The sequence below is a fragment of the Lactuca saligna genome, chromosome 2, assembly GCF_052625555.1.
Source record: "Lactuca saligna cultivar CGN05327 chromosome 2, ASM5262555v1, whole genome shotgun sequence".
Classification (NCBI taxonomy): Eukaryota; Viridiplantae; Streptophyta; class Magnoliopsida; order Asterales; family Asteraceae; genus Lactuca; species Lactuca saligna.
In genome coordinates, this window is record NC_136418.1 from 190,621,905 (window position 1) to 190,633,906 (window position 12,002).

Consider the following 12,002-nt stretch of genomic DNA (forward strand, 5'->3'; position numbering starts at 1 on the left):
ATTGCTATTTTCGAAATTAACATACAAGGTTGGTTTACATACCTCTTGTTGTTATATTGCAATAACAACTTAAATCTTCAAATCCTAAGTCTTGAAAGCAAGCACCACAAGTGTAGTGCCTCTAATGGCTCACAAACACCACAAGCAATTGGAGAGGCTTAAGATAGAGAAGGGAGGAGTTGGAATTCATCCTTGGGACCTCTTAGGAGCATGTACACGAATTCACAAGGCCTAGGGGTCTTTATATAGGGTTTAGATTAGGGTTTAAGTCCTTATCCTTATCTAGTTACTTGCCCACCAAGCAACCACAAGATAAGCCTTGAAAAACCCTTATCCTCTTATCCTTGGATGATTTTAAGGATATCCTTATCCTTAAATTCGTTCATCCTTTAACAAGGATAAATATTGCCCTATCTTGCAACTATCTTATAATCACAATTCAGCCCCTCTAGTTTAATTAATTACACTTGATCACAAAATTAATTTCTAATTAATTATTGACCAATATTAATTAAACAAATATGATTTTCCTTTAATATATTATTCTTATAACATATTAATAAATCACAATAACCTCTCTCTCTATTTAATTTCTCCAGTCAAGTTGCTTTGGTGAAGGCAACCCAAAAGGACCATGCACAACCGGGTCAAGTACTTACCAAATATGGTTACGGGCTTAGACACTAATCCAACAGTACTACCGAAAGCAGAGGACCCATACTCGATACAGGGAGTATTCTGAAGGTTCTAAGTAGAAGATGGAGGAGTGATGTCATGGTTAGAGTACCATGCATCATAGCAGATTAAGGAATGATGTCATGGTTCGAGTACCATGCATCGTAGCAGATTGAGGAGTGATGTCATGGTTCGAGTACCATGCATCGTAGCAGATTGAGGAGTGATGTCATGGTTCGGGTACCATGCATCGTAGCAGATTGAGGAGTGATGTCATGGTTCGGGTACCATGCATCGTAGCAGATTGAGGAGTGATGTCATGGTTCGAGTACCATGCATCGTAGCAGATTGAGGAGTGATGTCATGGTTCGGGTACCATGCATCGTAGCGGATTGAGGAGTGATCTCATGCTTCGGGTACCATGCATCGTAACAGATTGAGGAGTGATGTCATGGTTCGAGTACCATGCATTGTAGCAGATCGATGAGTGATGTCATGGTCGAGTACCATGCATTGTAGCAGATTGAGAGGTGATGTCATGGGGTGAGTACCATGATTCGTAGCAAGTGATGCTTGTGGTTCTTTGGTTATCCAGTCATGATTGATTAGGTAGAGATCGGACGCGATGGGGTATTAGGCCAGAGGGCCATGTTAAATGAGTCCGAAGAAGCATCCCGTGAGAGGGAGGTCGAGAGAATTTCAAGGTATTTTTGGTGAAATGTCAGATGTAGTCGCAAGACTCAAGGAAAAGTAGAGATGGCGTTTATGGAGGATTGCGGTCTAAGTTGAGAAACCAGCCGATAGAAGAGATGTCACCTTCTGTGACCTGAGTGGTGCTATTTCTGTTTCATGTGGGAAACATAAGAGGTGTGAGACTTCGGTTTTGGGTTTAGGAGTAAACCCTGCGGGTTGACATTGATGACGATCTTCCACCAGAGTATCTGGCAGTATGTCTGCCGCAAGGTGATGTTATGTCGTGGACAAGTTGTTAGTGGGAACCAAGATGGTCAAGGACCATGATACACCCTACTTGAGTATAGTATGGCGTGTGTTAGCGAAAGTGTTGGATAATCATAAGGAACATATCAGGGCGGTGGCTCTTAAAGTCTATGATGGGTATCGTCCATGGGAGTGAAGTCTCTGCTTTTGTGATGATTCATGTGATGGAGCGTTGGTTGAGAAGCCGAGGATGAGGAGTATGATGACTCTTAGGTTCCGGACTGAGAGTCAGGGTTATTACGGTCTAATAAGATTTCTGGTAGAGGAATAGTATGAGATTCTAAATAACTGGAGGTAGTCACGAAGAGCAGTTTTTGAGGATTTCATCCAAGATTCGGGGTATTGGAGTTGCTTGATCCCCATCGGGGAGATTGACAAGCATTGCGTAGCACCTTCTAAGAATAGGTGCGATGTTGCTGGTGGAAACAACATATGGGGTAGATTATCAGTACGCCATTTGGTGATGTTCGAACCCTAAGTGGGGGAGAGTCGGATATTTGGTTGAGGGGATCAAAGATTTGTTCAAAAGTGGTTAGAGAACTTAATATAGAGATCTGCGGTACAGATTCATAAGGCCATGGTTATTGGTAGACAAGGCGATGGGCAGAGCGCGATAAGGTATGTGGTACATGTTTAAGAATGGATGATATCTTCACGGCAAGTGACCGTTGGTCGGATACCTTGTGGTGGCTAGAATTTTTTCGAAGATTTCATGAGGAGCTCGGAGTGGTTGGCTCGTAAGATTAGTCCGGCAGTGTAGAGAATTATGATTCAATGTATGGACCATGAGATACAGTTGGAAAGGGGCAGAAGTTAGCTGGGCAGCAACTTCAGGGTCGATATGGGTATTCTAGAACTGAGTTATGAGAAAATAGAAGGAAGCTTCGGATGTCGCCATCATGTTTTGAGTCATTGTCGATTCTTTCGTGTTTCAGTTGGGATTTGGGATACTCCGAGTTGTGCTTGGTGTGAAATGAAGATCTGTTATGAGTTTCTGATGGAATAATTTGAGGTATCTGTTGATGCCGTGAGTAGGAGACCAGTGGTTGAGGCGGGACATCGTGATGTCCTGTAATGGTGTCCCGAGGAATCCGAGTATCATGCCCTGAATTTCAAATTAATTTTAGAGTCTTGGGTTTATGATGACAAGTGGTGTATCGAGTATCTATAGTTTCAGGGGGAGCCCTTCGGGTATTGTCGTCAAGAGGGATTATTTAAGGATGAGGATTGCAGCAGGGTAAGGTGTTGTGGTTATGAAGGTTGTCATCGGAATTGAGGATGCATAATTTGGATAAGTGTGGGCATTTGTCTATGCTAGTACACAGAGCATGAGTTAGTGGACGTGGTGTTGTGATGCTATGGGGAGCCGTAGTACTCACTAGTCAGAGAGTGTTGTGATGTTACGGGGAGCCGTAGTACTCACTAGTCAGAGAGTGTTGTGATACTACGGGGAGTCGTAGTACTCACTAGTCAGAGAGTGTTGTGATGCTACGGGGAGCCGTAGTACTCACTAGTCAGAGGGTGTTGTGATGCTACGGGGAGCCGTAGTACTCACTAGTCAGAGGGTGTTGCGATGCTACGGGGAGTCGTAGTACTCTCTAGTCAGCGATAGGTGGTTATGAGGAAGTACTCTTTGATCAGAGCACGACGCATAAGAGTTTTAGGCTTCGGTAGCCATAATGGTTTAGCTTTGGAAGCCTGGCGGTCGGACCAGGGGCGAGACTGGGGTCTCCATATGTGTCGGAAATCGTTATACTCTGATTTGAGTTGTGATTGTTGCAACATGAGGGAAATTGGAAAAGTGGTATTCACGCGGGTTGTAAGTTAAGTCATGAGATGAGTGTTTCATTGGGACAAGTGGTTCCAAATTTGGTTCGGACCCAAACTCTCGAGTTTGAGTTGGCTTTGATGATGCATGGGTAGGCGAGATAAGATTATCGATTCTGAGGTGGGTTTTTGGTCGAGGGGTATGATTATCATCAGATGTCTTAGACCTGTGTAGGTCAGTACTCGGGTACGGGAGGTATCGCCAGATACACAAAGATATGAGAAGTAGACACCAGGAGTCGGGTTTGAGTCGATCTTCAATGGGGTTTGTAGTTCGTTTGAGGTAAAGTGAAATCAGTGACTCGTGTGTCACTGGGCCGAGATAGTTGTTGTGGGAAGAAAGTCAGTGGGGCATTTTGGGTCATGTTATGGGTAACCTTGGTAGGTTCAATCATTCGGACGTGAGATGGCCTAGCACTCCGTGTGGAGTGGGGTCAATTGAGAGTAAGTTGGTAATTATGATTACAGATTTCTGAGGACACTTCTGATCGAGCATGGTTATTCCCTTGTGTCTGAGGGCAGGGTGTTAGGGATTATTGTTTGGATGGGTTCTGATAGCGGGTTAGTGTATGAGCCCTAGTAAGGTGTGGACCTTTCCGTTTCTTGGGGCGTGAGTCAGATCATTTAGCATGGTTGGTACGAGTGTGCGGTAGCAGAATTTTGGATTTGGTCTCGTGGGAATCAAAGGAGCAGTGAGATATCAAGGTTTGATATTCGAGGAGCGAATATCATGGTGATTGCTTGGGTAGGCGGTCTGGAGGCGGGTCAGGTCACTAGAGTTTCCAGATATTGGAAAAGGGTATATTAGCAGCAGAAGGGTTGGTTTAGTTATGGATTTGGGAAGTTCTGTGTGGTTTCAGTTGTTCATGGAAGAAGATTTTGGTGTGGAATGAGATCCTTTCGGTGGTGCCTTCGGGTGGTTGAATTTAATCTATATGTGGTTAAGGAGTGATTTCGAGGGCGAAATCTAATTCAAGTGGGGGAGAATTGTAACATCCGGATTTCCAGGCATGACAATTTGAGTGTTTCATACTGGGATATCAGGAGTGACTCGACGAGTTGACGCCTTACCTCGTCGAGTAAGATCGTGATGCGGTGACCTGTTTAATGAAGGGACTCGCCAAGTCGGCGCTGTTAAGGAAAACCCTAATTGTCCAATTTTAGGACCTATTTAAAGGTCCTTATGGCCTTCAGTGGCGACCACCTACACCCTTGAGAGACTCCTTTCGGACCAGAGAGCTTAGAGAGTAAAGGAGAGCCATCTTGAGCCTTTTTGGGGTGACATTGCAAAGGAGGAGGAGAGTTCTAGCAAGAGGGACCAGAGGAGGTTAATATTATGAGGCTTTGAGGCATGGAGCTTCACCTTGAGGTAACAAATTGGACCTTTCCTTCTATATGGTGTTGATTGCATGAATCTAGGGTTTCTTGAGCTTTGTCTTTAAGGGAATATGGAGTATACGAGGTCCCAATGTGGATTAAGCTTTAGATATGGACCTTAAGAGGTCCAGAGAGTCCTAACCTTCCAGGTTTATGCAGTCCCTTTGGGGTTATGGATCTAGGTTGCCATTTTAGGAGCTATTTCATCATATAAGGACATGTGAGTGTTGCATGAGCTTAAACAATGAGCCTTTACGTGCTTATTGGGTGTTAGAAGGTCATATCTATGAGCTAGAGAAACAGATATGACCTCATAAGGTCATTTGAGTGTTGCCATGGAGGAAACTCATCGAGTTCATATGGGGACTCGACGAGTCGAGTCGGGTTGCCCCACGATTCGTGACCAGTGGTAACCCGTCAAGTGAAAGGTTAACTCGATGAGTTGAGTGAGGCTTTATGAGGATTCAGAGGACACGCATGTACTCGCCGAGTCACTCGAGTGCACTCGGCGAGTCTGGTCAAAGTTTGACTGTTGACTAGAGTTGACTTCAATTGACCATGGTGTTTTGGTCAAGCTGATTCAAGAGAGGTCAAGGAGGGGTAGAATAGTCTTCTACCCATTATTTAGGGGTGAGGGCAAGAGATAAGTATTGATTAGATATGTTATCATGTTGGTAGGCGGAAGCTAGATCGAGGACGTCGAGCACGAGAGCTTTCTAGACATCCTTCAAGGTGAGTCTTCTCATTATACTTTACCTTGAGTGGTAATTAGAGTTATATGATAGAGTATCTTATATGCTATGTATGTGATGTGTTGCACTGCATTATTTCTATGTGATTTATGTTGTGTGTATTCCAGAGCTTTACAGAGATAGGACCGAAAGGTCCACAGAGTTAGAACCGAAAGGTTCACAGATTTAGGACCAGGGGGTCCACAGAGTTAGGGCCAGAGGGTCCACAGAGTTATAGCCTCAAGTGGCTAATATGTGTAATTTGATTAAACTTTTCAAAATACTAAGGTTTTAGAATTTAACATTTCAAAATTAAACTTTTAATCAACTTTTAAATTCCAAAACTTGAGGACAAATTTTGAAACTTTTCAAAACATTAGGGTTTAGAATTTAAATATTTCAAAATTAAACCTTTTAATCAAAAATTTAAATTCCAAAACTTGAGGGCAAGTTTTGAAACTATTCAAAACATTAGGGTTCAACTATTTAAATTTCAAAAACAAAACTTTTAAGTTCAAATTTAAATTATAACACCTAAAGGGGAAATTTTGAAACTATTCAAACTTTATCGAGAACATTTTAGATCAACAATTCAAATAAGGCAATTATCTAATTTTGACCTAGTCCAATTTCTTGCAAGATAATACACCAAATAATTCAAATAATTAAACTTAATCAAATAAGGAAGTAATTATCCGATTAATATGAAATTATCTTTTATTTTGTTGGCTAGGATAATCACCCAATATCATAAAAATCCGATTTCTATCAATAAAAAACGTTTGGGTAATTATCCCACAACAAAAATAGGCAAAAGACTCGAAAAATTCGCCATCTGACCCTCTGACTCTTCGAGTCAGGCTTGGACTCGTCGAGTCACCCAGTTGACTCGGCGAGTCAAGACGAAAAACCCCAAAAATCCGATTTTCAGCCAAAATTCAATCAAATAAGCATCAAATTCACTAACAAACAGCCCTAGTCTCTGATACCACTGATGGGTTTTAATCAATACATCATTCCTATGGTGTACATGCAAACCCTAATAGATTTGGATCTAGTTTGTCAAATGAACATGCAATTAATTATCCAAAGCCATAAACCCTAGATCTAACATATCATAAACTGAATTAGGGTTTAGAGAAGTACCTTTGATTGTTATATAGAAATAACAATCAATCCTTGGCTTTAGAAAGCTTAGTGCCTTAAGTGTTGCACCTCTGAGTCACAAACACCATATGCAACTTGGATGAGGAGGGAGGAGAAAGGAGACACCCAAAAACGGCTGGAAACCCTCATGGAACACTTAGCCACGTTTTTGGGTCATTAGGGGTCTTTATATACTTAGGCTATTAGGGCTTTGACCTTAAGAAACCCTAATTTGACTGCTTAAGCCCTAAGTAGTCCATGGACTCCTTTAATGATATCCCTTGGACGAATTCCTTATGGGCTTCCAATAGAATTCGTCCAACCTATATTATTAAGTCATCCATAGCCCAATTGCAATTATCTTATAATTACAAATTCAGTCCCCTAAGTTTAATTAATCTCTTTTAGCCACAAAATTAATTTCCTAATTAATTCTTGACTAATATTAATTAAACAATATGATTTCTCCTTTAATATATCATTCTCATAATATATTAATAAATCATAATTAAACCTTTCTCTCCTTAATTCATCCTACATATTGCTATGGTGAAGGCAACCCAAAAGGACCATGCTCATAGTCGGGTCAAGTACATACTAAAATAGTTATGGACTTAGATACTAATCCAACACCACATGTATTGAACCAACTTAGTCTTATCATAAAATTAAACATTACAAGAGACTTAATTACTCCTTAGTACGACCCAACAAAATCAAAAGTTAACAACACTTCTTCACGATCACCGGTATTGAAATAGCAAATGAAACAAGACAGTCTTATTTTTGTGTAAAAGATATGCAATAAAAACATGCTCAACGAATTTTGTTTTGCAAATTATATCAATGACCAAACCCAACTATTTTGTTGACCAATAACAAACCTTTTTCTAAAAAATCTCTAAAATTTACCCAGATTGGTTATAAATTTCAAACCACTTACACCAGTCAGAGTAGTTAGCATTCAGTCCCAATGTCATAAGTTCAAGTCCAAGTTCAAAGGAATCTTTTGTTAGCTAAACATTTTTTCTAACTTGAGTACATACAATGATGCAAATTATTCAATTAGAATATAACTAACATAAATATAAATATATATATATATATATTATATATATATATATATATATATATATATATATATATATATATATATATATATATATATATATACCATCTAAATATATTTTCTTATAAATAAATCTCATGGCTTTCTATGAAGTCCATGTAACGGACTTCCAGCCATCACATCCAGACCAGACGACCTTAGTGTGCTAGATTTAAAGGAATCCATTGTGTCTACTTGTTCGTACTTCAAAGGTCACATAGTAGCTTCATTTGAATCACATTTTTTTTTTGTTATTATTAAGTTCATGACTTTCGATGGAACCCATGTAATGAACTTTCAACCCAATTAGTCCCAAACAAGTCGACTTTAGGCAATTAGATGTAGAACACCCCTCGGGGTTTAGTTATTCGAATCCCAAAGGTCACATATTAACTTAATAATATTATTTTTATTTATTTATTTTAATTTATTTTCTAGGTTTACCTCTGTATATTTTCGTCATTGACTTTTCTATTGTGGACATCTCACGGTCTATTACCATGAGAGGCTTTTAAGACATTTTTATCGGGACTAATGTTAACATGCAGGGACCGTAAGTATAGTTGGAAACTATGTCCCCAAGCAGTATACTTAGAAGGGAATGTGTAGAAAGACTTTTTAGAGCACTGGAAAGTTCGAGTTACTGGAATTTTCTATTATTTTTATGCTTTCCATAGATTGAGTTTAGTTCTAATTGAGCATTTATGAACTGTAAGACCTGGTTTCCGTAGGCTAACTTATACCAACAATTATGCTTTAGTATTGAAAAATGAAAACTTTTTCATTTTTCGTTTTGCATGGGTAGTTTCGGAAGATGTGTAAGTGTGTGAGAATAAACAACAACTATGCTTTAGTATTGAAAAATAGGTTATTTTTCAAATACATCATGCCCTCAACGTTGTGGCTTAGGGTCAACTCAGACAATATAATGTTTTTTTTGTTCAATTTTTCCAAAGTTAAATTTGAAGAATGACTTTAACTTTAGATTAAAATGATAAACTTATTGATAGAATTTCAAATTATCTTTGTATGTTTCATTTTCAATATTATTTTTTAATTTATTAATCTACTTATTATTTTTTTTTTTTTGTTTTATCAAATAATTTATTTAGAATCAAGAAATCAAGAAAGATTTATATAAACTCACAAAGGGACGAAGAATATATGTGATTGGTCGATTGGTCGATTGGGTACCTGTTTAACAGTTCAATCCCAGTGGATAGGGTTTGATGTTACGCCTTACGCGTATAGAAATTGATTCATCTCCATCTTAGGGTTGCAGTACAGCGTAGAGGCGGTGGAGAAGCCGGTAAATCAGGGGACGATTGCCTCACGTAATAACGGTAATCGTGAAAACCTAATCTTCCGATTCTATTAATTTCATTACTGTGTGATTTATGATACGGATCCCGATCCCGATTCGAGGACAATGGTTTTGTTTAGTTATTTTCTAGGGTTTGTTTTCTGTGTTTCTTTTTCTTTCTGATATAAGTTTCAATGATTCATCGACTCTGAATAAACAGTCTATTTATTTTGCATCAAATTTAGGCATAAAGATGTTTCAAATTGATCGAAAAATTAGTTTTTTTTTTCTTCACTGCTGATAATCGTTAATTGGAGGGAGCTGTTGACTATCGGATAACATGTATTTACAAAGTTGTTTCATTTTCATCTTAGTTTAGCTTTGTTTGAAGAAAACTCGAATATTAATGTAAAATCTGTGCATGTCTTGATTTTACCATGGTTTTATGTGTGTGATTCATGGAAATGCTGAATGTTTGGTATTGTTTAACTCTCTTGATTGGTTTTATTCAGCTCGTTTTGTACATGTTTGCTCCTATATACATTAGTTTTCTTACATGAAGAATTACTTAATATGTTAAGTATTGCTTACCATAAGCATAAGCATATGTAGTCTGCATCTATAGAGCTTAAATCAATTAACAATGATTGGGCAATTCTAACTGGGATTTAGTGAATTAATTATGCATATGCCAATATATCATAATATCATAAGGCAGTTGAATTGGTTTTGGGCTTTGGTTTTTGAACTCTTATTTAGGCTTCAAAAGTCAACCAACCGCAGATGGATGGGGAAAATAAGAATGGATCAGGTTTGTATGCAATTGCTACTTTCTGTTGAAAGAGTTTCCTCTAAATATGTTCAATTAGAATTATAGATACACAGAGAACAAGTCGCTTATATAAAAAAAATCTCTTTGGATTCTTTATACTGGTCATCAAGGTGTAGGGTTTTGACATCTGGCTTTCTCTTTGGATGCTTTATACTGGTCAACTTATTGTTACATAGGACACTCTGTACAAAAATATTATAATTAAAAAATATCCATATATCGATTGGAAATCTTGAAGAATAAAGTGTAAATCCTTTGGTTGGAAGATTAAGGTTTTATTAGGATGAGTTGATATAAATTTGATTCCAAGATTAGAATATGCTTATACTGAATTATTAAATTTTTTGATTCAGGGAACGAGACACAAGACATGGATCAAGATGTGCGGCACCTTGAATCCAGGTTACTAGATATTTATATTATTATTGAATGAATGACATAATTTTAAAAATATGGACATTAGAGAATAATAAGTTTGCATTAATTTGGATCTAATCGGTTGCTATCAACTATCTTTTAATTTGGATTTAAATGGTTTTTCATTTGTTTATATTTTTCAGGGTAGATAATTTTTCTTTGAATACGTTGGCCAACGATATAAATAAAATTCTGAGGTGTACTGTGTCCTTACTGGACAAGTTTGAAGATCTGGGCACTCGCTTACAACGTATCGAGGCGGAGTTGAAAAAATATCAACCAAAGCCAAAGCCTGAGATTCCTACAGAGGAGAAGCCACCTCCTTACAACCCAAACATATGTCTACCAACATTCCCTGACAAGTTTAATCTTGATGTCTTTTGCAACTGGGTTAAGGAGGTAGAATTTTATTTTGAGTATTATCGTGTCCCAAAGCATGAAAAAATAGACCTTGTAGCCAACACATTGCCACTTGAAGGAGAGGCTTTCAAATGGTGGCAAGATATCCAAAAGCTAAACAAGAAAGTCTATAAAAATGGTCCCTTTGGGTGGACAGAGATGAAGATGTTGTTTCTGGATAAATTCCTTTCTCCATAGATTGTTTGATAGCCAACCAAAAATCCAAAGTTAAGTTTCCTTGTGTTGGATTTCGAATTTATTTATCTAAGGAAATGGAATTTAAGGAAAATTAAAATCCCTATTGGTTATTTGCTTGAAAATAGTTGGATTAAGCAACGCTATATATATACTAGGAACATTTGAAGGGCCGTGGGTATTGTAAAAAACCGACTTAATGCAAAAATTAGAATTTATTCACACAGGATTTGATTTTCACCATATAATGGTTTGGTTTAGAAGCATTTATTTTTATTCTTTTAGAAGATTTAAACAAAAAACCAAACAAGCACACAAAGGTAGAGATGCAGAAATTAAAGTTACGAATATCATAGTAGAGAAGTATCTTGGGATGGAGAAGATTTTATTATTATCCGGTAATAATAAGAGGAATAACTATTAACCGGCAGAGTCCAATCATGGTTCAGTTTGTATATTTTCCCAATTGATAACTAATTGTTCGATTATGTTGATAACTTAATATTCAAATATATATATATATATATATATATATATATATATATATATATATATATATATATATATATATATATATATATATAAAATTCAATGTGTATAAAATAATTAATACTTACTTACCATTAGATATGATTGAGGAATCAATGAATCTAAAGTTGCACCTAGATGGACACATGCAATTAGTCAATCACGAATCACGCACTATGCTTAACTACTGATTAATTTGGTTATTATTAATTACACAATTTGTGGAAGTGGCATTCAAATACAAAAAAAATATATGTTTTATTTTATTATTATACGATTTGAAAAGCTTACACACATTGGTTATCAAATATTTATTGTTGTTTTTTTTTTTAATACCTATATACTTTTACTTCAACATTATTTTTAAACATTATGGTTAACCAACATTAACCATCAACCAGAAAAAATACCATTAACCATAACCATTACCAACAAATACCAAAATGCATTAACCAATAATAATGG

General features: G+C 37.3%; 1 protein-coding gene across 1 annotated transcript; it reads left to right on the forward strand.

Annotated features, from left to right (window-relative positions):
- Positions 1-9,023: 9,023 nt before the first annotated feature.
- Positions 9,024-11,233, forward strand: LOC145028621 (uncharacterized). The gene is made up of 4 exons (XM_078977319.1): positions 9,024-9,206; positions 9,926-9,977; positions 10,352-10,400; positions 10,559-11,233. The coding sequence occupies exons 2-4, from the start codon at positions 9,950-9,952 to the stop codon at positions 11,010-11,012; spliced, it is 531 nt and encodes a 176-aa protein (XP_078833445.1). The 5' UTR covers positions 9,024-9,206; positions 9,926-9,949; the 3' UTR covers positions 11,013-11,233.
- Positions 11,234-12,002: the final 769 nt, after the last annotated feature.